The 26,491-nt window shown below is 49.1% G+C and overlaps 1 protein-coding gene across 1 annotated transcript in view; it reads left to right on the forward strand.

Moving 5' to 3' along the window:
* The first annotated feature begins 261 nt into the window (after positions 1-261).
* Positions 262-26,491, forward strand: part of LOC132808838 (plasma protease C1 inhibitor-like) — a 54,310-nt gene continuing 28,080 nt past the window's right edge. Inside the window, exon 1 of the mRNA XM_060822280.1 lies at positions 262-459. Coding sequence (XP_060678263.1) covers positions 262-459 — 198 coding nt within the window. The remainder of the gene's footprint in view (positions 460-26,491) is intronic.

Genomic DNA, 26,491 nt, shown 5'->3' on the forward strand with positions numbered 1-26,491 from the left:
TGTGTTGGTGCATGTATGTCTGTGGGTGTGCCTGTGCCCCTGTATGCATGCATCTGTGCCCGTTTGTGTCTGTGTGCCCCTGTGTGCAGGCCTGTGCCTCTGTGTGTCTGCATGTGCACCTGCCTGTTGCCCCTGTTGTGTATGTGTGCCTGTACCCGTGTGTGCACGTGTGCCTGTGCCAGCGTTTGTGCGTGCGCATGTTCCTGTGCCCCTGTGTGTTTGTGTGTGTGGGTGCCTGTGTCCTTGTGTGTGCGTGCTCGCATGCCTGTGCTCCTACGGACGCATGCCCAGGCTTGTGCCCCTGTGATGTGCCCGCGTGCCTGTGCCCGTGTGTTGGTCTGCACACGCGAGCGCCTGGACCCCGTGTGCGCGCACCTGTGCCTGTCAATGTGCGCGTCGGTGCCCGTGTATTTGCACCTGTGCATTCTTGTGCCCATGTTTGTGTCTGTGCCTGTCTCTGTGCGCCTGTGTGTGTGTGTGTGTGCCTGTGCCAGTACGTGTGTCTCTCTGTGACTGGCTGCTGTGAAGGTTAAGTGGATCTGTGGTGAGGGGTGGGTGGGATCTGTGCTCGCAGCCCTGTGTCTGTCAGGGCTGTGTGATCGATGGGTTGGTCTGTGAGCTTTGTTTAAGTTGGTGGGGGTCCCGGCAGGGTGTTCAGTGACCGTGGGCTCTGTGATCTCTCTCTGTCGGGAACCTCTGTGTTTACTGCTGGGACGGTGCAATCGATATCGGTTACAGATTAATCTGTCCACCTCCCCCGAACCTATCCAGGGCTCCCTTTGTGAGATAACCGACCTGGGTCCAGCTCTGACCTGTCCAAATATTTGTCTGTGTTAGTGTTTACCGCGTTAATGTCCAGGAGACGCACACAAGGTAGGTGAAATGACCCTCCGAGCCGCAATTCTGCTCCTTTAAAATCTCCGAACAGGCCTCGCTAAGGAGCACGGGATGGGGCAGCCGGTGTTGGAACGTTGTCTTTTCCCTGCGTTCAGGGACAAGGGGGAGAGAGAGAAACGCGAGAGGAGAGGACTGGGAACCCGTGAAGGGGAAGGGAAACTAATAGAGACGCAGCAGAGCGAGCCATTCAGAAAGACGCGGAGTTAGACAGTGACGGAACTGGAGAGCGAGAGACCGCTCGCAAGATCGAGAGACTGAGAAGCCCCAGTGGTGACAGCAGGAGAGAGACCGGCAAAGAGAGAAACGTTATGATAGAGAGAGTGTGAACAGAGAAGTACAAAGAGGAGAAGTGAACTACTGGAGACCGAGAGAATCCAGGAGAGAGAGAGAGACACAGGAAAGGACAGTGATTGAGAGAGGGGAACAGGGATGGAAGGGGAGCCTCACACCGAGTGAGGCAGAAAGAGATGGGAAGAGCATCAAACTGACAGACTAGTAACTAAAGAGAGCGACCAGGGAGGGAGAGCAGACTGAGACACGGTGCATGGCAGTGACCACCAGTGGGAGAGACGGGCAGAGAGAGAGAGAGATGGTAAATCTTACAACAAATCCCTCTGGTCTGTCCTGAACTGCAACACGCTGTCAACTGACCTGACTCCATCCCCACACATTTCCCTTTCACATCTTTGGAATGACTAGCCTCCATCCAAAGTAAAACCACCCAATGTTGGTTGGGCGTTGATGGTCAGTTAGGCGAGTGCATTTCCAGGATCTCCCCCCTCTGGTGTGTGTCTGTTCTCCCATCTCGCTCCAGAGCGATTGGGCTTGAAACTGAGAACTCTGTCCCCATTCCCCCCTCCAAAACCCCAACCTTGTCCAACATTCAACCCCTTCCTCCAAGCTAGTAGGAATAGTTTCTCTCGTATCGATAAGGTAAATAGATGAGGTCTTTTCCTGGGGGAGGGGAGGGAGTCCGGAACTAGAGGGGCATAGGTTTAGGGTGAGAGGGGAAAGATATAAGAGACCTAAGGGGCAACTTTTTCCCCCAGAGGGTGGTACGTGTATGGAATGAGCTGCCAGAGGATGTGGTGGAGGCTGGTACAATGACAACATTTAAGAGGCACCTGGATGGGTTTATGAATAGGAAGGGTTTGGAGGGACTAAACTTGGGTTGGGCTATCTGGTTGGCACGGAGGAGCTGGACTTATGGGTCTGTTTCCGTGCTGTACCCCTCTGACCCGCTGAATATCTGAGCAACTTGGGATTGGATTCCCCCCTCACCCTGTAAATGGTGAGGACCCTGACCCTGTTTGCTCCCTGCTGTAATCTAACCCTTGTTCAACTATCCGACGACGGAGTGGGTGAGTGTTGTTTGGAAGGGGACCGTGACGTCACGCGAACATTGTGGACTGATTAATTCGCTGCCCCTCCCTCAGCACAGAGGTGGACACCGAGGAAAGCTCCCTGTACCATTTTAAACCAACGACAGACCGTGTCGCTCCCTCACCTTTCACACGGATGGCTTCACCTTGACACTGGGTCTAGGAATGACGCCAACCTCCTGATTGTTATGATTTCCAGACCCAGGCTGATAGAAAGCACTCTCCAGGTTTCTCTGTTTCAATCAGCATTTCTATCTATCACAAATTATTACAGGGAAACAGCTATCAACTCTCTGGGATATGTCACAATAATGTCGGGATGTAATCCCCTTGTAAACATCCCCTTCCCCCACCACCCCCCAACACACACACACACACACACACACACACACAGGATGAAGTATAGGTGATGAAAGCTGGGAGGCAGTTTGGTGGTTAGCATTGGTGGATTGCTAAGATGACACTCGTGAATCCTATCAGAACATTGCTTCTCAGTTATTTTTCTTCGGATGTTTCTACTGGTTTGCAAGAGGCGCAGGGTGGCTGATTCACTTATATAAGGTCTCTGACTGTTAAGTCAAAAGTCACAGTGTAGAGCAACTGCTGAAGGAAGGATGAATGAATCATAAAATTCCCTGCAGTGTGGAAACAGGCCGTTCGGACCTACAGGTCCATGCCGACCCTCCAAAGAGTAACCCACCCAGACTCATTTCTCCACCCTATTCTCCAATGTTTACCCCTGACTTATGCAGCTAACCTGCACCCCCCTGAACACTATGTGGGACAATTTAGCACGGCCAATCCACCCTAACCTACACATCCCTGAACACTATGGGACAATTTAGCACGGCCAATCCACCCTAACCTACACATCCCTGGAGGAAACCGGAGCAGCGGAAGGAAACTCACACAGACTCTGGGAGAATGTGCAAACTCCATACACAGTTAGCCCTGAGGGTGGAATTGAACCTGGGACCCTGACACCATGAGGCAGCAGTGCGAACTACTGTACTGCCCCCTTTAAAATGGGTTGTGAAGCCATCGCAGAGAATGCTGCAGTCACTTCCGGCAGGATCTGTGGGGCAAGAGAAATCACATTAATTTTCTGGGTCGACCGTGACCACCCCAGGTCTTGATTTTGTTGAAATGGGGTTTGACTGCAGAGAACAGAGAGACCGCTTCTGTGCTGACGAAGGTCAAAACACTTGTGATCCATCTTGTTCCCAGACCCGAACCTGCTTGAGAACTAATGGTGTGGAGATTGGCAGGAGAAAAGGCTTTTGCTATTGAAGTTGGCCACCAGTCCATAGACCGGTGGACACCTCCCAGCAGATTAATAGAGGGGCCCTTAACGCCATGAAGCCAGCCGTGTTCCTTCCACACTTGGTTCCTCAGTTTCAGGGCACAGCATTCCAAAAGACACACCCTTCACAAGAATAGGTTCATGTGCAGGTTGGATATCACATTGTGAATCCTTCCAGGGAGGGATTCCTGCTCGTCCCTCGAGAACCTCCACCATCGACCATCGCTCTGGCAGCTTCAGGGTGTAACTGTGTACGGCAAATCCGCTGCTGCCACTGAGGAGCGCTAGTGAGCGAGTGTGGCACACTGCCCACCACAGACCTGGACACCCACCCCGGCCCCTATACCCCCTCCCTATCTCTGTAACCCCCCTCCAGCCCCTACACCCCCTCCCTATCTCTGTAACCCCCCTCCAGCCCCTACACCCCCTTCCTATCTCTGTAACCCCCCTCCTATCCCTACACCCCCTCCCTATCTCTAACCCCCCTCCAGCCCCTACACCCCCTCCCTATCTCTGTAACCCCCCTCCAGCCCCTACACCCCCTCCCTATCTCTGTAACCCCCCTCCAGTCCCTACACCCCCTCCCTATCTCTGTAACCCCCCTCCAGCCCCGACACCCCCTCCCTATCTCTGTAACCCCCCTCCAGCCCCTACACCCCCTCCCTATCTCTGTAACCCCCCTCCAGTCCCTACACCCCCTCCCTATCTCTGTAACCCCCTCCAGCCCCTACATCCCCTTCCTATCTCTGTAACCCCCCTCCAGCCCCTACACCCCCTCCCTATCTCTGTAACCCCCTACACCCCCTCCCTATCTCTGTAACCCCCTACACCCCCTCCCTATCTCTGTAACCTTATACTACTTTCACAACAACCGGAGGGAGAAACGTCCCTGACCCCATCCTGACCAATCTGCCCGCTGTCCGTGTCAGTACTGGGCCAGAGTGACCACCCGCCCAGTCCATGAGGAGACCAAGCCCCACCTTCACATTGAGAAGACCCTCCGTCCTGTGGTGTGCCACTGTCACTGGGCTAAATGGGACAGAGCTCCAACAGATCCAGCAACTCAAGACCGGGGGCATCCATGAGGCACTGTGGGTCACCGACAGCAGTAGGACCGTCCCCCAGCACAGTCCGTCACCTCACGGCCCAGCACATCCCACCCTCCACCATTCCCATCAGGCCAGGGACATCCACCCTGGTTCAGTGGAGAGGGCAGCACCAGGCCCACCTGAAGATGAGGGGTCAACCTCGTGAAGCCCACCCAAACAGGACGACGCACCAAACAGCAAGTGACAGACGGCGCTAAGCGATCCCAGAACCAACTGGAATTAAATCTGACCGAAATGACGCAGACAGAATTCTAAACTTGGTTCAGAACTGAGTTGAGGACAGAGTGAGTGGCCGCGTGTGTATCCGACCGGCCATACACCCAACTGTATAAACAACGGTCCACAGCACTCGGCTTTCTGACAACATGCTCGGTTTATTCACTGTTCGAGAAGCACTTTCTGACCATTTGTTTTTTTCCGAAAGAAATGATCAACATCGTTAGGCTGCAATTTTGGAAATCCAAACTGAAGTGCACTTGCTTATAGATCATGGAATCCCCACAGGGTGGGAGCAGGCACAACAGCTCCACACCGACACACCGAACAGCAACCCACCCAGACCCAATCCCGTGACATTATTACTCGAAATTTACCCATGGCCAATCCACCCTAATCTACACATCCCTGAACACTAGGGGGACAATTTAGCACGGCCAATCCACCCTAACCTACACATCCCTGAACACTACGGGGACAATTTAGCACGGCCAATCCACCCTAACCTGCACATCCCTGAACACTGTGGGACAATTTAGCACGGCCAATCCACCCTAACCTGCACATCCCTGAACACTATGGGACAATTTAGCACGGCCAATCCACCCTAACCTGCACATCCCTGGACACTATGGGGACAATTTAGCACGGCCAATCCACCCTAACCTGCACACCCCTGAACACTATGGGGACAATTTAGCACGGCCAATCCACCCTAACCTACACATCCCTGAACACTGTGGGACAATTTAGCACGGCCTATCCACCCTAACCTACACATCCCTGAACACTATGGGACAATTTAGCACGGCCAATCCACCCGAACCTACACATCCCTGAACACTATGGGGACAATTTAGCACGGCCTATCCACCCTAACCTACACATCCCTGAACACTATGGGACAATTTAGCACGGCCAATCCACCCTAACCTGCACATCCCTGAACACTATGGGACAATTTAGCACGGCCAATCCACCCTAACCTACACATCCCTGAACACTATGGGACAATTTAGCACGGCCAATCCACCCTAACCTACACATCCCTGAACACTATGGGACAATTTAGCACGGCCAATTCACCCTAACCTACACATCCCTGAACACTATGGGGCAATTTAGCACGGCCAATCCACCCTAACCTACACATCCCTGAACACTATGGGGCAATTTAGCACGGCCAATCCATCATAACCTGCACACCCCTGAACACTATGGGACAATTTAGCACGGCCAATCCACCCTAACCTGCACACCCCTGAACACTATGGGGACAATCTAGCACGGCCAATCCACCCTAACCTACACATCCCTGAACACTGTGGGACAATTTAGCACGGCCAATCCACCCTAACCTACACATCCCTGAACACTGTGGGACAATTTAGCACGGCCAATCCACCCAAACCTACACATCCCTGAACACTGTGGGACAATTTAGCACGGCCAATCCACCCTAACCTACACATCCCTGAACACTGTGGGACAATTTAGCACGGCCAATCCACCTTAACCTACACATCCCTGAACACTATGGGACAATTTAGCACGGCCAATCCACCCTAACCTACATATCCCTGAACACTATAGGACAATTTAGCACGGCCAATCCACCCTAATCTACACATCCCTGAACACTATGGGACAATTTAGCACGGCCAATTCACCCTAGCGTACACATCCCTGAACACGTTGGGACCATTTAGCACGGCCAATCCACCCTGACCTACACATCCCTGAACACTATGGGACAATTCAGCACGGCCAATCCACCCTAACCTACACATCCCTGAACACTATGGGACAATTTAGCACAGCCAATCCACCCTAACCTACACATCCCTGAACACTGTGGGACAATTTAGCACGGCCAAACCACCCAAACCTACACATCCCTGAACACTGTGGGACAATTTAGCACGGCCAATCCACCCTAACCTACACATCCCTGAACACTGGGACAATTTAGCACGGCCAATCCACCTTAACCTACACATCCCTGAACACTGTGGGACAATTTAGCACGGCCAATCCACCCTAACCTACATATCCCTGAACACTATAGGACAATTTAGCACGGCCAATCCACCCTAACCTGCACATCCCTGAACACTATGGGACAATTTAGCACGGCCAATTCACCCTAACGTACACATCCCTGAACACGTTGGGACCATTTAGCACGGCCAATCCACCCTGACCTACACATCCTTGAACACTATGGGACAATTCAGCACGGCCAATCCACCCTAACCTACACATCCCTGAACACTATGGGACAATTTAGCACAGCCAATCCACCCTAACCTACACATCCCTGAACACTGTGGGACAATTTAGCACGGCCAAACCACCCTAACCTACACATCCCTGAACACTGTGGGACAATTTAGCACGGCCAAACCACCCTAACCTACACATCCCTGAACACTGTGGGACAATTTAGCACGGCCAATCCACCCTAACCTACACATCCCTGAAGACTATGGGACAATTTAGCACGGCCAATCCACCCTTACCTACACATCCCTGAACACTATGGGACAATTTAGCACGGCCAATCCACCCTAACCTGCACATCCCTGAACACTATGGGACAATTTAGCACGGCCAATCCACCCTAACCTGCACACCCCTGAACACTATGGGGACAATTTAGCACGGCCAATCCACCCTAACCTGCACATCCCTGAACACTATGGGACAATTTAGCACGGCCAATCCACCCTAACCTGCACATCCCTGAACACTATGGGACAATTTAGCACGGCCAATCCACCCTAACCTGCACATCCCTGAACACTATGGGACAATTTAGCACGGCCAATCCACCCTAACCTGCACATCCCTGAACACTATGGGACAATTTAGCACGGCCAATCCACCCTAACCTACACATCCCTGAACACTGTGGGACAATTTAGCACGGCCTATCCACCCTAACCTACACATCCCTGAACACTATGGGACAATTTAGCACGGCCAATCCACCCGAACCTACACATCCCTGAACACTATGGGGACAATTTAGCACGGCCTATCCACCCTAACCTGCACATCCCTGAACACTATGGGACAATTTAGCACGGCCAATCCACCCTAACCTGCACATCCCTGAACACTATGGGACAATTTAGCACGGCCAATCCACCCTAACCTACACATCCCTGAACACTATGGGACAATTTAGCACGGCCAATCCACCCTAACCTACACATCCCTGAACACTATGGGACAATTTAGCACGGCCAATTCACCCTAACCTACACATCCCTGAACACTATGGGGCAATTTAGCACGGCCAATCCACCCTAACCTACACATCCCTGAACACTATGGGGCAATTTAGCACGGCCAATCCATCATAACCTGCACACCCCTGAACACTATGGGACAATTTAGCACGGCCAATCCACCCTAACCTGCACACCCCTGAACACTATGGGGACAATCTAGCACGGCCAATCCACCCTAACCTACACATCCCTGAACACTATGGGACAATTTAGCACGGCCTATCCACCCTAAACTACACATCCCTGAACACTGTGGGACAATTTAGCACGGCCAATCCACCCTAACCTACACATCCCTGAACACTGTGGGACAATTTAGCACGGCCAATCCACCCAAACCTACACATCCCTGAACACTGTGGGACAATTTAGCACGGCCAATCCACCCTAACCTACACATCCCTGAACACTGTGGGACAATTTAGCACGGCCAATCCACCCTAACCTACACATCCCTGAACACTATGGGACAATTTAGCACGGCCAATCCACCCTAACCTACATATCCCTGAACACTATAGGACAATTTAGCACGGCCAATCCACCCTAATCTACACATCCCTGAACACTATGGGACAATTTAGCACGGCCAATTCACCCTAGCGTACACATCCCTGAACACGTTGGGACCATTTAGCACGGCCAATCCACCCTGACCTACACATCCCTGAACACTATGGGACAATTCAGCACGGCCAATCCACCCTAACCTACACATCCCTGAACACTATGGGACAATTTAGCACAGCCAATCCACCCTAACCTACACATCCCTGAACACTGTGGGACAATTTAGCACGGCCAAACCACCCAAACCTACACATCCCTGAACACTGTGGGACAATTTAGCACGGCCAATCCACCCTAACCTACACATCCCTGAACACTGGGACAATTTAGCACGGCCAATCCACCTTAACCTACACATCCCTGAACACTGTGGGACAATTTAGCACGGCCAATCCACCCTAACCTACATATCCCTGAACACTATAGGACAATTTAGCACGGCCAATCCACCCTAACCTGCACATCCCTGAACACTATGGGACAATTTAGCACGGCCAATTCACCCTAACGTACACATCCCTGAACACGTTGGGACCATTTAGCACGGCCAATCCACCCTGACCTACACATCCTTGAACACTATGGGACAATTCAGCACGGCCAATCCACCCTAACCTACACATCCCTGAACACTATGGGACAATTTAGCACAGCCAATCCACCCTAACCTACACATCCCTGAACACTGTGGGACAATTTAGCACGGCCAAACCACCCTAACCTACACATCCCTGAACACTGTGGGACAATTTAGCACGGCCAAACCACCCTAACCTACACATCCCTGAACACTGTGGGACAATTTAGCACGGCCAATCCACCCTAACCTACACATCCCTGAAGACTATGGGACAATTTAGCACGGCCAATCCACCCTTACCTACACATCCCTGAACACTATGGGACAATTTAGCACGGCCAATCCACCCTAACCTGCACATCCCTGAACACTATGGGACAATTTAGCACGGCCAATCCACCCTAACCTGCACACCCCTGAACACTATGGGGACAATTTAGCACGGCCAATCCACCCTAACCTGCACATCCCTGAACACTATGGGACAATTTAGCACGGCCAATCCACCCTAACCTGCACATCCCTGAACACTATGGGACAATTTAGCACGGCCAATCCACCCTAACCTGCACATCCCTGAACACTATGGGACAATTTAGCACGGCCAATCCACCCTAACCTGCACACCCCTGAACACTATGGGGACAATTTAGCACGGCCAATCCACCCTAACCTACACATCCCTGAACACTATGGGGCAATTTAGCACGGCCAATCCATCATAACCTGCACACCCCTGAACACTATGGGACAATTTAGCACGGCCAATCCACCCTAACCTGCACACCCCTGAACACTATGGGGACAATCTAGCACGGCCAATCCACCCTAACCTACACATCCCTGAACACTATGGGACAATTTAGCACGGCCTATCCACCCTAAACTACACATCCCTGAACACTGTGGGACAATTTAGCACGGCCAATCCACCCTAACCTACACATCCCTGAACACTGTGGGACAATTTAGCACGGCCAATCCACCCAAACCTACACATCCCTGAACACTGTGGGACAATTTAGCACGGCCAATCCACCCTAACCTACACATCCCTGAACACTGTGGGACAATTTAGCACGGCCAATCCACCTTAACCTACACATCCCTGAACACTATGGGACAATTTAGCACGGCCAATCCACCCTGACCTACACATCCCTGAACACTATGGGACAATTCAGCACGGCCAATCCACCCTAACCTACACATCCCTGAACACTATGGGACAATTTAGCACAGCCAATCCACCCTAACCTACACATCCCTGAACACTGTGGGACAATTTAGCACGGCCAAACCACCCTAACCTACACATCCCTGAACACTGTGGGACAATTTAGCACGGCCAATCCACCCTAACCTACACATCCCTGAACACTGTGGGACAATTTAGCACGGCCAATCCACCCAAACCTACACATCCCTGAACACTGTGGGACAATTTAGCACGGCCAATCCACCCTAACCTACACATCCCTGAACACTGGGACAATTTAGCACGGCCAATCCACCTTAACCTACACATCCCTGAACACTGTGGGACAATTTAGCACGGCCAATCCACCCTAACCTACATATCCCTGAACACTATAGGACAATTTAGCACGGCCAATCCACCCTAACCTGCACATCCCTGAACACTATGGGACAATTTAGCACGGCCAATTCACCCTAACGAACACATCCCTGAACACGTTGGGACCATTTAGCACGGCCAATCCACCCTGACCTACACATCCCTGAACACTATGGGACAATTCAGCACGGCCAATCCACCCTAACCTACACATCCCTGAACACTATGGGACAATTTAGCACAGCCAATCCACCCTAACCTACACATCCCTGAACACTGTGGGACAATTTAGCACGGCCAAACCACCCTAACCTACACATCCCTGAACACTGTGGGACAATTTAGCACGGCCAAACCACCCTAACCTACACATCCCTGAACACTGTGGGACAATTTAGCACGGCCAATCCACCCTAACCTACACATCCCTGAAGACTATGGGACAATTTAGTACGGCCAATCCACCCTAACCTACACGTCCCTGAACACTGTGGGACAATTTAGCACGGCCAATCCACCCTAACCTACACATCCCTGAACACTATGGGACAATTTAGCACGGCCAATCCACCCTAACCTGCACACCCCTGAACACTATGGGGACAATTTAGCACGGCCAATCCACCCTAACCTACACATCCCTGAACACTATGGGACAATTTAGCACGGCTAATCCACCCTAACCTACACATCCCTGAACACTGTGGGACAATTTAGCACGGCCAGTCCACCCTAACCTGCACGTCCCTGAACACTATGGGACAATTTAGCACGGCCAATCCACCCTAACCTGCACATGCCTGAACACTGTGGGACAATTTAGCACGGCCAATCCACCCTAACCTACACATCCCTGAACACTATGGGACAATTTAGCACGGCCAATCCACGCTAACCTGCACATCCCTGAACACTATGGGGACAATTTAGCACGGCCAATCCACCCTAACCTGCACACCCCTGAACACTGTGGGACAATTTAGCACGGCCAATCCACCCTAACCTACACATCCCTGAACACTATGGGACAATTTAGCACGGCCAATCCACGCTAACCTGCACATCCCTGAACACTATGGGGACAATTTAGCACGGCCAATCCACCCTAACCTGCACACCCCTGAACACTATGGGACAATTTAGCACAGCCAATCCACCCTAACCTGCACATCCCTGAACACTATGGGACAATTTAGCACGGCCAACCCACCCTAACCTACACATCCCTGAACACTGTGGGACAATTTAGCATGGCCAATCCACCCTAACCTACACATCCCTGAACACTGTGGGACAATTTAGCACGGCCAATCCACCCTAACCTACACATCCCTGAACACTGTGGGACAATTTAGCACGGCCAATCCACCCTAACCGACACAACCCTGAACACTGTGGGACAATTTAGCACGGCCAATCCACCCTAACCTGCACATCCCTGAACACTGTGGGACAATTTAGCACGGCCAATCCACCCTAACCTACACATCCCTGAACACTGTGGGACAATTTAGCACGGCTAATCTGAGAGTTCTAAATTGTCTCATAGTGTTCAGAGATGTCCCTGGGAGTGCTGGATGCTGACACTGGGTATAATTTGCACTTTTACCTTTGTTGTGTTTTTTCCTGCCGGTTATACAGAGCTGTTGCCCTGAGTGAAGACGTTGTGCAGCGTTGTGCAGTGAGGATGACGTCTCTGGGAGTTCCCCGTGTGCTGACAGCTGCATGCTTCCTGTCTATTGTGGTACAGAGCATCTCATCAGAACTCGCCCCACCCCTTGGAATTGCCCAACCTCTGGGGAGTGGGCTGCTGTTAAAACAAGGGGGTGGACTGGGGAGCATGTGTCTGTGTGTGTGTGTGTGTGTGTGTGTGTGTATGTGTGTGCATGTGTCTGTGTGAGTGTGTGTGTGTGTCTGTGTGCGTGTGTGTCTGTACCTGTGTCTGTGTGCGTGTGTGTGTGTACATGTGTCCATGTGTCTTTGTGTGTACATGTGTCTGTGTGTGTCTGTGTGTGCATGTGTCTGTGTGTGTGTGTGTGCCTGTGTGTGTGTTTGTGTGTGCATGTGTCTGTGTATGTGTTTGTATGTGCATGTGTCTGTGTTTGTGTCTGCATCTGTCTGTGTGTTTGTGAGTGTTTGTGCATGTGTCTGTGTGTGAGTGTGCATGTGTCTGTGTCTGTGTTTGTGTGTGCATGTGTCTGTGTGTGTTTGTGTGTGCATGTGTCTGTGTGTGTGTTTGTGTGTGCATGTGTCTGTGTGTGTCTGTGTGTGTGCATGTGTTTGTGTGTGCATGTGTCTGTGTGTGAGTGTTTGTGTGTGCATGTGTCTGTGTATGTGTGTGCATGTGTCTGTGTGTGTGTGTCTGTGTGTACATGTGTGTGTGTCTGTGTGTGTGTGTGTCTGTGTGTGTGTGTGTCTGTGTGTGTGTGTGTCTGTGTGTACGTGTGTGTGTCTGTGTGTACGTGTGTGTGTCTGTGTGTGTGTGTCTGTGTGTGTGTACATGTGTCTGTGTCTGTGTGTGTGTGTCTGTGTGTGTGTACATGTTTCTGTGTGAGTGTGTGCATGTGTCTGTGTGTGTGTCTGTGTGAGTGTGTGTGTGTCTGTGTGCGTGTGTGTCTGTACCTGTGTCTGTGTGCGTGTGTGTGTGTACATGTGTCCATGTGTCTTTGTGTGTACATGTGTCTGTGTGAGTGTCTGTGTGTGCATGTGACTGTGTATGTGTCTGTGTGCGTGTGTGTGTGTACATGTGTCTTTGGGTGAGTGTGTGTGTCTGTGTGTGTGTGTCTGTGTGTGTGTACATGTGTCTGTGTGTGTCTGTGTGTGTGTACATGTGTCTGTGTGTGTGAGTGTATGTGTGTACATGTGTCTGTGTGTGTGTACATGTGTCTGTGTCTGTGTGTGTACATGTGTCTGTGTGTGTACATGTGTCTGTGTGTGTGTACATGTGTCTGTGTGTGTGTGTACATGTGTCTGTGTGTGTGTGCATGTGTCTGTGTGCTTGTGTGTGTACATGTGTCTGTGTGTGTGTGTCTGTGTGTGTACATGTCTGTGTGAGTGTGTGTGCATGTGTCTGTGTGTGTTTGTTTGTGCCTGTGTCTGTGTGTGTGTTTGTGCGTACATGTGTCTGTGTGTGTGTGCATGTGTCTGTGTGTGTTGTGTGTGTGCATATGTCTGTGTGTTTGTGTGTACATATGTCTGTGTGTGTGTTTGTGTGTGCATCTGTCTGTGTTTGTGTGAATGTGTCTGTGTCTGTGTGTGTGCATATGCCGGTGTGTGTGTGTTTGTGTGTGCATGTATCTGTGTGTGTGTGTTTGTGTGTGCATGTGTCTGTGTGTGAGTGTTTGTGTGTGCATGTGTCTGTGGGTGTGTTTGTGTGTGCATGTGTCTGTGTGTGTGTTTGTGTGAGTGTGTCTGTATGTGTCAGTTTGTGAGTGCATGTTTCTCTGTGTGTGAGTGTGCATGTGTCTGGTGCATGTGTTTGTGTGTGCATGTGTCTGTGTGTGTTTGTTTGTGCCTGTGTCTGTGTGTGTGTTTGTGCGTACATGTGTCTGTGTGTGTGTGCATGTGTCTGTGTGTGTGTGCATGTGTCTGTGTGTGTGTGTGTGCATGTGTCTGTGTGTGTGTGTGCATGTGTCTGTGTGTTTGTGTGTACATGTGTCTGTGTGTGTGTGTTTGTGTGTGCATCTGTCTGTGTTTGTGTGAATGTGTCTGTGTCTGTGTGTGTGTGCATATGCCTGTGTGTGTGTGTTTGTGTGTGCATGTATCTGTGTGTGTGTGTTTGTGTGTGCATGTGTCTGTGTGTGAGTGTTTGTGTGTGCATGTGTCTGTGGGTGTGTTTGTGTGTGCATGTGTCTGTGTGTGCAAGTGTCTGTGTGTGCATGTGTCTGTGTGTGCAAGTGCCTGTGTGTGTGTTCGTGTGAGTGTGTCTGTATGTGTCAGTTTGTGAGTGCATGTTTCTCTGTGTGTGAGTGTGCATGTGTCTGGTGTATGTGTGTGTGTTTGCGTGTGCATGTGTCTATGTGTGTGTGTGTGTGTGTGCATGTTTGTGTGTGCATGTGTCTATGTGTGTGTTTGTGTGCATGTGTCTGTGTGTGTTTGTGTGTGCATGTGTCTATGTGTGTGTTTGTGTGTACATGTGTCTGTGTGTGTATTTGTGTGCGCATGTGTGTGTGTTTGTGTATGCATGTGTCTGTGCGTGAGAGTATGCATATATCTGTGTGTGTGAGTGTTTGTGTGTACATGTGTCTGTGTGTGTGTGTGTGCATGTGTCTGTGTGTGTGAGTGTTTGTGTGTACATGTGTCTGTGTGTGTGTGTGCATGTGTCTGTGTGTGTGTGTGTGTGTGTGCATGTGTCTGTGTGTGTGAGTGTTTGTGTGTACATGTGTCTGTGTGTGTGAGTGTGCATGTGTCTGTGTGTGTGCATGTTTGTGTGCATGTTTGTGTGTGCATGTGTCTGTGTGTGTGTGTGTGTGCATGTGTCTGTGTGTGTGTGCGTGTGTTTGTGTGTGTGTGTCTGTATGTGTGCGTTTGTGTGTGCATGTGTCTGTGTGTGGGAGTGTGCATGTGTCTGTGTGTGTGCATGTTTGTGTGCATGTGTCTGTGTGCATGTGTTTGTGTGTCTGTGTGTGCATGTGACTGTGTGTATTTGTGGGTGCATTTGTCTGTGTGTGTGAGTGTTTGTGTGTGCATGTGTCTGTGTTGTGTGCATGTGTCTGTGTGTATTTGTGTGTGCATGTGTGTTTGTATGCATGTGTCTGTGTGTGTTTGTGTGTGCATGTGTGTTTGTGTGCATGAATCAGTGTGTGTTTGTGTGTGCATGTGTCTGTGTGTGTGTGCATGTGTCTGTGTTTGTATGTGCATGTGTCTGTTTCTGTGTGTTTGTGTGTGCATGTGTCTGTTTCTGTGTGTTTGTGTGTGCACATGTCTGTGTGTGTGTGTCAGTGTCTGTGTGCATGTATCTGTGTGTGTGTGTCAGTGTGTGTGTGCATGTATCTGTGTGTGTGTCAGTGTGTGTGTGCATGTGTCTGTGTGTGTGTTTGTGTGTGCATGTGTCTGTGTGTGTGTCAGTGTGTGTGTGCCTGTGTCTGTGTGTGTGTTTGTGTGTGCACGTGTCTGTGTGTGTGTCAGTGTGTGTGTGTGCATGTGTCTGTGTGTGTGCATGTGTCTGTGTGTGTGTCAGTGTGTGTGTGCCTGTGTCTGTGTGTGTGTTTGTGTGCATGTGTCAGTGTGCGTGTTTGTGTGCATGTTTCAGTGTGTGTTTGTGTGTGCGTGTTTGTGTGTGAATGTGTCTCTGTGTGTTTGTGTGTGCATGTGTCTGTGTCTGTGTGTGCACATGTCTGTGTGTGTCAGTGTGTGTGCATGTGTCTGTGTGTGTGTTTGTGTGTGCATGTGTCTGAGTCTGTGTGTTTGTGTGTGCACGTGTCTGTGTGTGTCAGTGTGTGTGTGCATGTGTCTGTGTGTGTGTTTGTGTGTGCATGTGTCTGTGTGTGCATGTGTCTGTGTGTGTGTGTTTGTGTGTGCATGTTTCAGTGTGTGTTTGTGTGTGCGTGTTTCTGTATGCATGTGTCGGTGTGTGTGTTTGTGAGTGCATGTGTTTGTGTGTGCATGTGTTAATGTGTGTCTGTTTGTGTGTGCATGTGTCTCTGTGTGTGTTTGTGTGTGCATGTGTCTGTGTGTGTGTGTGCATGTGTCTGTTTATGTGTTTGTGGGTGCATGTGTCTGTGATTGTGTGTGAATGTGTCTGTGTGCGTGTTTGTGTGTGAATGTGTCTCTGTGTGTTTGTGTGTGCATGTGTCTGTGTGAGTGTTTGTCTGTGCATGTGTCTGTGTGTTTGTGCATGTGTCCGTGTGTGTTTATGTGTGCATGTGTCTGTGTGTGTCTGTGTTTGTATCTGTGTGTGAGAGTGTTTGTGTGTGCATGTGTCTGTGTGTGTGCATGTGTCTGTGTGTGAGAGTGTTTGTGTGTGCATGTGTCTGTGTGTGTGCATGTGTCTGTGTGTGTGCATGTGTCTGTGTGAGTGTTTGTGTGTGCATGTGTCTGTGTGTGTTTGTGTGTGCATGTGTCTGTGTGTGTATGTGTCTGTGTGTGTGCATGTGTCTGTGTGTGAGTGTTTGTGTGTACATGTGTCTGTGTGTGTGAGTGTGCATGTGTCTGTGTGTGCATGTTTGTGTGTGCATGTGTCTGTGTGTGCGTTTGTGTGTACATGTGTCTGTGTGTGCGTTTGTGTGTACATGTGTCTGTGTGTGTGTGTTTGTGAGTGCATGTGTCTCTGTGTGTGTGCATGTGTCTGTGTGTGTTTGTGAGTGCATGTGTCTGTGTGTGTTTGTGAGTGCATGTGTCTGTGTGTGTTTGTGTGTGCATGTGTCTGTGTGTGTATGTGTCTGTGTGTGTGCATGTGTCTGTGTGTGAGTGTTTGTGTGTACAGGTGTCTGTGTGTGTGAGTGTGCATGTGTCTGTGTGTGCATGTTTGTGTGTGCATGTGTCTGTGTGTGCATGTTTGTGTGTGCATGTGTCTGTGTGTGTGTTTGTGAGTGCATGTGTCTCTGTGTGTGTGCATGTGTCTGTGTGTGTTTGTGAGTGCATGTGTCAGTGTGTGTTTGTGTGTGCCTGTGTCTGTGTGTGTGCATGTGTCTGTGTGTGTGTTTGTGTATGCATGTGTCTGTGTGTGTGCATGCGTGTGTGTGTTTGTGTATGCATGTGTCTGTGTGTGTGCATGTGTGTGTGTGTGTTTGTGTGTGTGTGTGTTTGTGTGTGCATGTGTCTGTGTGTGTGTTTGTGTGTGCATGTGTATGTGTGTTTGTGTGTGCATGTGTCTGTGTGTGCATGTGTCTGTGTGTGTGTTTGTGTGTGCATGTGTCTGTGTGTGTCTGTGTTTGTGTCTGTGTGTGAGTGTGTGCAAGTGTTTGTGTGTGTGTGCATGTGTCTGTGTGTGTTTGTGTGTGCATGTGTCTGTGTGTGTGCATGTGTCTGTGTGTGTGAGTGTTTGTGTGTGCATGTGTCTATGTGTGTGTGCATGTGTCTGTGTGTGTCTGTGTGTGCATGTGTCTGTGTGTGAGTGTTTGTGTGTGCATGTGTCTGTGTGTGTGTTTGAGTGTGCATGTGTGTATGTGTGTGTGTTTGTGTGCACATGTGTCTGTGTCTGTGTGTGCATGTGTCAGTGTGTGTATTTGTGTGTGCATGTGTCTGTGTTTGTGTGTGCATTTGTCTGTGTGTGTGTGTATGTGTCTGTGTGTGTGTGTTTGTGTGTGCATGTGTCTGTGTTTGTGTCTGTGTGTGTGAGTGTTTGTGTTCAAGTGTCTGTGTGTGTGTGTCTGTGTGTGCATGTGTCTGTGTGTGTGTTTGTGTGTGCATGTGTCTGTGTGTGTCTGTGTTTGTGTCTGTGTGTGAGTGTGTGCATGTGTTTGTGTGTGTGTGCATGTGTCTGTGTGTGTTTGTGTGTGCAAGTGTCTGTGTGTGTTTTTGTGAGTGTGTCTGTATGTGTGCGTTTGTGTGTGCATGTGTCTGTGTGTGAGTGTTTGTGTGTGCATGTGTCTGTGTGTGAGTGTGCATGTGTCTGTGTGTGCGCGCGTTTGTGTGTGCATGGGTCTGTGTTCATGTGTTTGTGTGTGTGTTTGTGTGTGCATGTGTCTGTGTGTGTGAGTGTCTGTGTGTGTCTGTGTGTGCATGTGTCTGTGTGTGTGAGTGTGTGTGTGTGTGTGCATGTGTCTGTGTGTGTGTGCATGTGTCTGTGTGTCTGTGTTTGTGTGTGCATGTGTCTGTGTGTGCACATGTCTGTGTGTGTCAGTGTGTGTGTGCATGTGTCTGTGTGTGTGTTTGTGTGTGCATGTGTCTGAGTCTGTGTGTTTGTGTGTGCACGTGTCTGTGTGTGTCAGTGTGTGTGTGCATGTGTCTGTGTGTGTGTTTGTGTGTGCATGTGTCTGTGTGTGTGTTTGTGTGTGCATGTTTCAGTGTGTGTTTGTGTGTGCGTGTTTCTGTATGCATGTGTCGGTGTGTGTGTTTGTGAGTGCATGTGTCTGTGTGTGTTTGTGTGTGCATGTGTTAATGTGTGTCTGTTTGTGTGTGCATGTGTCTCTGTGTGTGTTTGTATGTGCATGTGTCTGTGTGTGTGCATGTGTCTGTTTATGTGTTTGTGGGTGCATGTGTCTGTGATTGTGTGTGAATGTGTCTGTGTGCGTGTTTGTGTGTGCATGTGTCTCTGTGTGTTTGTGTGTGCATGTGTCTGTGTGAGTGTTTGTCTGTGCATGTGTCTGTGTGTTTGTGCATGTGTCCGTGTGTGTTTATGTGTGCATGTGTCTGTGTGTGTCTGTGTTTGTATCTGTGTGTGAGAGTGTTTGTGTGTGCATGTGTTTGTGTGTGCATGTGTCTGTGTGTGTGCATGTGTCTGTGTGTGAGAGTGTTTGTGTGTGCATGTGTCTGTGTGTGTGCATGTGTCTGTGTGTGAGAGTGTTTGTGTGTGCATGTGTCTGTGTGTGTGCATGTGTCTGTGTGAGTGTTTGTGCGTGCATGTGTCTGTGTGTGTTTGTGTGTGCATGTGTCTGTGTGTGTTTGTGTGTGCATCTGTCTGTGTGTGTGCATGTGTCTGTGTGTGTGAGTGTTTGTGTGTACATGTGTCTGTGTGTGTGAGTGTGCATGTGTCTGTGTGTGTGCATGTTTGTGTGTGCATGTTTGTGTGTGCATGTGTTGATGTGTGTCTGTTTGTGTGTGCATGTGTCTGTGTGTGTGTTTGTGTGTACATGTGTCTCTGTGTGTGTGCATGTGTCTGTGTGTGTTTGTGAGTGCATGTGTCTGTGTGTGTGTCTGTGTGTGTGCATGTGTCTGTGTGTGTGTGTTTGTGTATGCATGTGTCTGTGTGTGTGCATGCGTGTGTGTGTTTGTGTATGCATGTGTCTGTGTGTGTGCATGCGTGTGTGTGTGTGTGTTTGTGTGTGCATGTGTCTGTGTTTGTGTGTGCATGTGTCTGTGTGTGAGTGTTTGTGTGTGCATGTGTGTGAGTGTTTGTGTGTGCATGTGTATGTGTGTTTGTGTGTGCATGTGTCTGTGTGTGTGTTTGTGTGTGCATGTGTCTGTGTGTGTCTGTGTGTGTCTGTGTTTGTGTCTGTGTGTGAGTGTGTGCATGTGTTTGTGTGTGTGTGCATGTGTCTGTGTGTGTTTGTGTGTGCATGTGTCTGTGTGTGTTTTTGTGAGTGTGTCTGTACGTGTGCGTTTGTGTGTGCATGTGTCTGTGTGTGAGTGTTTGTGTGTGCATGTGTCTGTGTGTGAGTGTGCATGTGTCTGTGTGTGCGCGCGTTTGTGTGTGCATGGGTCTGTGTTCATGTGTTTGTGTGTGTGTTTGTGTGTGCATGTGTCTGTATGTGTGAGTGTCTGTGTGTGTCTGTGTGTGCATGTGTCTGTGTGAGTGTGTGTGTGTGTGCAAGTGTCTGTGTGTGTGTGCATGTGTCTGTGTGTCTGTGTTTGTGTGTGCATGTGTCTGTGTCTGTTTGTGCACATGTCTGTGTGTGTCAGCGTGTGTGTGCATGTGTCTGTGTGTGTGTTTGTGTGTGCATGTGTCTGAGTCTGTGTGTTTGTGTGTGCACGTGTCTGTGTGTGTGTCAGTGTGTGTGTGCATGTGTCTGTGTGTGTGTTTGTGTGTGCATGTGTCTGTGTGTGTGTGTTTGTGTGTGCATGTTTCAGTGTGTGTTTGTGTGTGCGTGTTTCTGTATGCATGTGTCGGTGTGTGTGTTTGTGAGTGCATGTGTCTGTGTGTGTTTGTGTGTGCATGTGTTAATGTGTGTCTGTTTGTGTGTGCATGTGTCTCTGTGTGTGTTTGTACGTGCATGTGTCTGTGTGTGTGCATGTGTCTGTTTATGTGTTTGTGGGTGCATGTGTCTGTGATTGTGTGTGAATGTGTCTGTGTGCGTGTTTGTGTGTGAATGTGTCTCTGTGTGTTTGTGTGTGCATGTGTCTGTGTGAGTGTTTGTCTGTGCATGTGTCTGTGTGTTTGTGCATGTGTCCGTGTGTGTTTATGTGTGCATGTGTCTGTGTGTGTCTGTGTTTGTATCTGTGTGTGAGAGTGTTTGTGTGTGCATGTGTCTGTGTGTGTGCATGTGTCTGTGTGTGAGAGTGTTTGTGTGTGCATGTGTCTGTGTGTGTGCATGAGTCTGTGTGTGAGAGTGTTTGTGTGTGCATGTGTCTGTGTGTGTGCATGTGTCTGTGTGTGAGAGTGTTTGTGTGTGCATGTGTCTGTGTGTGTGCATGTGTCTGTGTGTGAGAGTGTTTGTGTGTGCATGTGTCTGTGTGTGTGCATGTGTCTGTGAGTGTTTGTGTGTGCATGTGTCTGTGTGTGTTTGTGTGTGCATGTGTCTGTGTGTGCATGTGTCTGTGTGTGCATGTGTCTGTGTGAGTGTTTGTGCGTGCATGTGTCTGTGTGTGTTTGTGTGTGCATGTGTCTGTGTGTGCATGTGTCTGTGTGTGTGAGTGTTTGTGTGTACATGTGTCTGTGTGTGTGAGTGTGCATGTGTCTGTGTGTGTGCATGTTTGTGTGTGCATGTTTGTGTGTGCATGTGTTGATGTGTGTCTGTTTGTGTGTGCATGTGTCTGTGTGTGTGTTTGTGTGTACATGTGTCTCTGTGTGTGTGCATGTGTCTGTGTGTGTTTGTGAGTGCATGTGTCTGTGTGTGTTTGTGTGTGCCTGTGTCTGTGTGTGTGCATGTGTCTGTGTGTGTGTGTTTGTGTATGCATGTGTCTGTGTGTGTGCATGCGTGTGTGTGTTTGTGTATGCATGTGTCTGTGTGTGTGCATGTGTGTGTGTGTGTTTGTGTGTGCATGTGTCTGTGTTTGTGTGTGCATGTGTCTGTGTGTGAGTGTTTGTGTGTGCATGTGTGTGAGTGTTTGTGTGTGCATGTGTATGTGTGTTTGTGTGTGCATGTGTATGTGTGTTTGTGTGTGCATGTGTCTGTGTGTTTGTTTGTGTGTGCATGTGTCTGTGTGTGTCTGTGTTTGTGTCTGTGTGTGAGTGTGTGCATGTGTTTGTGTGTGTGTGCATGTGTCTGTGTGTGTTTGTGTGTGCATGTGTCTGTGTGTGTGTCTGTGTGTGCATGTGTCTGTGTGTGAGTGTTTGTGTGTGCATGTGTCTGTGTGTGTCTGTGTTTGTGTCTGTGTGTGAGTGTTTGAGTGTGCATGTGTGTATGTGTGTGTGTGTTTGTGTGCACATGTGTCTGTGTCTTTGTGTGTGTGCACATGTGTCTGTGTCTGTGTGTGCATGTGTCAGTGTGTGTATTTGTGTGTGCATGTGTGTGTATGTGTGGTTGTGTGTGCATGCGTCTGTGTGTGTGAGTGTGTGTGCATGTGTCTGTGTTTGTGTGTGCATGTGTCTGTGTGTGAGAGTGTTTGAGTGTGCATGTGTGTATGTGTGTGTGTGTTTGTGTGCACACGTGTCTGTGTCTGTGTGTGCATGTGTCAGTGTGTGTATTTGTGTGTGCATGTGTGTGTATGTGTGGTTGTGTGTGCATGCGTCTGTGTGTGAGTGTGTGTGCATGTGTCTGTGTGTGTGTGTGCATGGGTCTGTGTATGTGTTTGTGTATGTGTTTGTGTGTGCATGTGTCTGTGTGTGTGTTTGTGTGTGCGCGCATGTGTATGTGTTTGTGTGTGCATGTGTCTGTATGTGTATGTGTGTTTGTGTGTGCATGTGTCTGTGTTTGTGTGTGCATGTGTCTGTGTGTGTTTGTGTGTGCATGTGTCTGTGTGTGCATGTGTCTGTGTGTGCATGTGTCTGTGTGTGTGTTTGTGCGTGCATGTGTCTGTGTGTGTTTGTGTGTGCATGTGTCTGTGTGTGCATGTGTCTGTGTGTGTGAGTGTTTGTGTGTACATGTGTCTGTGTGTGTGAGTGTGCATGTGTCTGTGTGTGTGCATGTTTGTGTGTGCATGTTTGTGTGTGCATGTGTTGATGTGTGTCTGTTTGTGTGTGCATGTGTCTGTGTGTGTGTTTGTGTGTACATGTGTCTCTGTGTGTGTGCATGTGTCTGTGTGTGTTTGTGAGTGCATGTGTCTGTGTGTGTTTGTGTGTGCCTGTGTCTGTGTGTGTGCATGTGTCTGTGTGTGTGTGTTTGTGTATGCATGTGTCTGTGTGTGTGCATGCGTGTGTGTGTTTGTGTATGCATGTGTCTGTGTGTGTGCATGCGTGTGTGTGTGTGTGTTTGTGTGTGCATGTGTCTGTGTTTGTGTGTGCATGTGTCTGTGTGTGAGTGTTTGTGTGTGCATGTGTGTGAGTGTTTGTGTGTGCATGTGTATGTGTGTTTGTGTGTGCATGTGTATGTGTGTTTGTGTGTGCATGTGTCTGTGTGTTTGTTTGTGTGTGCATGTGTCTGTGTGTGTCTGTGTTTGTGTCTGTGTGTGAGTGTGTGCATGTGTTTGTGTGTGTGTGCATGTGTCTGTGTGTGTTTGTGTGTGCATGTGTCTGTGTGTGTGTCTGTGTGTGCATGTGTCTGTGTGTGAGTGTTTGTGTGTGCATGTGTCTGTGTGTGTCTGTGTTTGTGTCTGTGTGTGAGTGTTTGAGTGTGCATGTGTGTATGTGTGTGTGTGTTTGTGTGCACATGTGTCTGTGTCTTTGTGTGTGTGCACATGTGTCTGTGTCTGTGTGTGCATGTGTCAGTGTGTGTATTTGTGTGTGCATGTGTGTGTATGTGTGGTTGTGTGTGCATGCGTCTGTGTGTGTGAGTGTGTGTGCATGTGTCTGTGTTTGTGTGTGCATGTGTCTGTGTGTGAGAGTGTTTGAGTGTGCATGTGTGTATGTGTGTGTGTGTTTGTGTGCACACGTGTCTGTGTCTGTGTGTGCATGTGTCAGTGTGTGTATTTGTGTGTGCATGTGTGTGTATGTGTGGTTGTGTGTGCATGCGTCTGTGTGTGAGTGTGTGTGCATGTGTCTGTGTGTGTGTGTGCATGGGTCTGTGTATGTGTTTGTGTATGTGTTTGTGTGTGCATGTGTCTGTGTGTGTGTTTGTGTGTGCGCGCATGTGTATGTGTTTGTGTGTGCATGTGTCTGTGTGTGTATGTGTGTTTGTGTGTGCATGTGTCTGTGTTTGTGTGTGCATGTGTCTGTGTGTGTTTGTGTGTGCAGTGTCTGTGTGAGTGTTTGTGTGTGCATGAGTCAGTGTGCGTGTGTTTGTGTGTGCATGAGTCAGTGTGCGTGTGTCTGTGTATGCATGTGTCTGTGCGTGTGCATGTGTCTGTGTGCATGTGTCTGTGTGCATGTGTCTGTGTGTGTTTGTCTGTGTTTGTGTGTGCATGTGTCAGTGTGTTTGTGTGTGCATGTGTCTGTGTGTGTTTGTGGGTTCATGTGTCTATGTGTGTGTGCATGTGTTAATGTGTGTCTGTTTATGTGTGCATGTGTCTGTGTGTCTGTTTGTGTGTGCATGTGTCTGTGTGTGCATGTGTCTGTGTGTGTTTGTGTGTGCATGTGTCTGTGTGTGTTTGTGTGTGCATGTGTGTGTGTGTGAGTGTTTGTGTTCAAGTGTCTGTGTGTGTGTTTATGTGTGCATATGTCTGTGTGTTTGTGTGTGCATGTGTCTGTGTGCATGTTTGTGTGTACATGTGTATGTTTGTGTAAGTGTGCATGTGTCTGTGTGTCTGTGTGTGCATGTGTCTGTGTGTTTGTGTGTGCAGTGTCTGTGTGAGTGTTTGTGTGTGCATGAGTCAGTGTGCGTGTGTTTGTGTGTGCATGAGTCAGTGTGCGTGTGTTTGTGTGTGCATGAGTCAGTGTGCGTGTGTCTGTGTATGCATGTGTCTGTGCGTGTGCATGTGTCTGTGTGTCTGTGTTTGTGTGTGCATGTGCCTGTGTGAGAATGTTTGTGTGTGCACGTGTCAGTGTGTGTGTGTTTGTGTGTGCATGTGTCAGTGTGCGCATGTGTATGTGTTTGTGTGTGCATGTGTCTGTATGTGTACGTGTGTTTGTGTGTGCATGTGTCTGTGTTTGTGTGTGCATGTGTCTGTGTTTGTGTGTGCATGTGTCTGTATGTGTATGTGTGTTTGTGTGTGCATGTGTCTGTGTTTGTGTGTGCATGTGTCTGTATGTGTCTGTTTGTGTGTGCATGTGTCTGTATGTGTATGTGTGTTTGTGTGTGCATGTGTCTGTTTGTGAGAGTGTGTGTGCATGTGTCTGTGTGTGTTTATGTGCGCATGTGTCTGTGTATGTGTTTGTGTGTACATGTGTCTGTTTGTGTCTGTGTTTGAGTGTGTGCATGTGTTTGTGTGTGTGTGTCTGTTTGTGTCTGTGTGTGTGTGCATGTGTTTGTGTGTGTGTGTCTGTGTGTGTATGTGTTTGTGTGTGTGTGCATGTGTCTGTGTGTGTTTGTGTGTGTATGTGTTTGTGTGTGCATGTGTTTGTGTGTGCATGTGTCTGTGTGTGTTTGTGTGTGTATGTGTTTGTGTGTGTATGTGTTTGTGTGTGTGTGCATGTCTGTGTGCGTTTGTGTGTGCATATGTCTGTGTGTGAGTGTTTGTGTGTGCATGTGTCTATGTGTGTGTGCATGTGTCTGTGTGTGTGTCTGTGTGTGCATGTGTCTGTGTGTGTGTCTGTGTGTGCATGTGTCTGTGTGTGTGAGTGTTTGAGTGTGCATGTGTGTATGTGTGTGTGTGTTTGTGTGTATGAGTGTGTGTATTTGTGTGCACATGTGTCTGTATCTGTGTGTTTGTGTGCACGTGTGTCTGTGTCTGTGTGTGCATGTGTCAGTGTGTGTATTTGTGTGTGCCTGTGTGTATGTGTGGTTGTGTGTGCATGCGTCTGTGTGTGTGAGTGTGTGTGCATGTGTCTGTGTGTGTGTGCATGGGTCTGTGTATGTGTTTGTGTGTGCATGTGTCTGTGTGTGTGTGTTTGTGTGTGCATGTGTCTGTGTGTGTGTTTTTTTGTGAGTGTGTCTGTTTATGTGTGTTTTTTTGTGCATGTGTCTGTGTGTGTGTTTGTGTGAGTGTGTCTGTGTGTGCATGTGTTTGTGTGCAAGTGTCTGTGTGTGAGTTTTTGTGTGTGCATGTTACTCTGTGTGTGTTTGTGTGTGCATGTGTCTGTGTGTGTGAGTGTTTGTGTGTGCATGTGTGTGTGTGTTTGTGCATATGTCTGTGTGTGTGAGTGTTTGTGTGTGCATGTGTATGTGTCTGTGTGTTTGTATGTGCATGTGCCTGTGTGTGCCTGTGTGCATGTGTCTGTGTGCGTGTCTGTGTGAGTGTGTGTGTGCACGTGTCTGTGTGAGTGTGTGTCTGTGTGTTTGTGTGTACATATGTCTGTGTGTGTGTTTGTGTGTGCATGTGTCTGTGTGTGTGTTTGTGTGTGCATGTGTCTGTGTTTGTGTGTGCATGTGTTTGTGTTTGTGTGTGCATGTGTGTGAGTGTTTGTGTGTGCATGTGTCTGTGTGTGTGTCTGTGTCTGCATGTGTCTATGTGTGTGCATGTGTCTGTGTCTGTGTGTTTGTGTGTGCATGTGTCTGTGTGTGTCTGTGTGTGCATGTGTCTGTGCGTGTGTCTGTGTGTGCATCTGTCTGTGTGTGTGTGTTTGTGTGTGCATGTGTCTGTGTGTGTGTGTTTGTGTGTGCAT

The sequence above is a fragment of the Hemiscyllium ocellatum genome (genome assembly GCF_020745735.1).
Source record: "Hemiscyllium ocellatum isolate sHemOce1 chromosome 40 unlocalized genomic scaffold, sHemOce1.pat.X.cur. SUPER_40_unloc_4, whole genome shotgun sequence".
NCBI classification, from domain to species: domain Eukaryota; kingdom Metazoa; phylum Chordata; class Chondrichthyes; order Orectolobiformes; family Hemiscylliidae; genus Hemiscyllium; species Hemiscyllium ocellatum.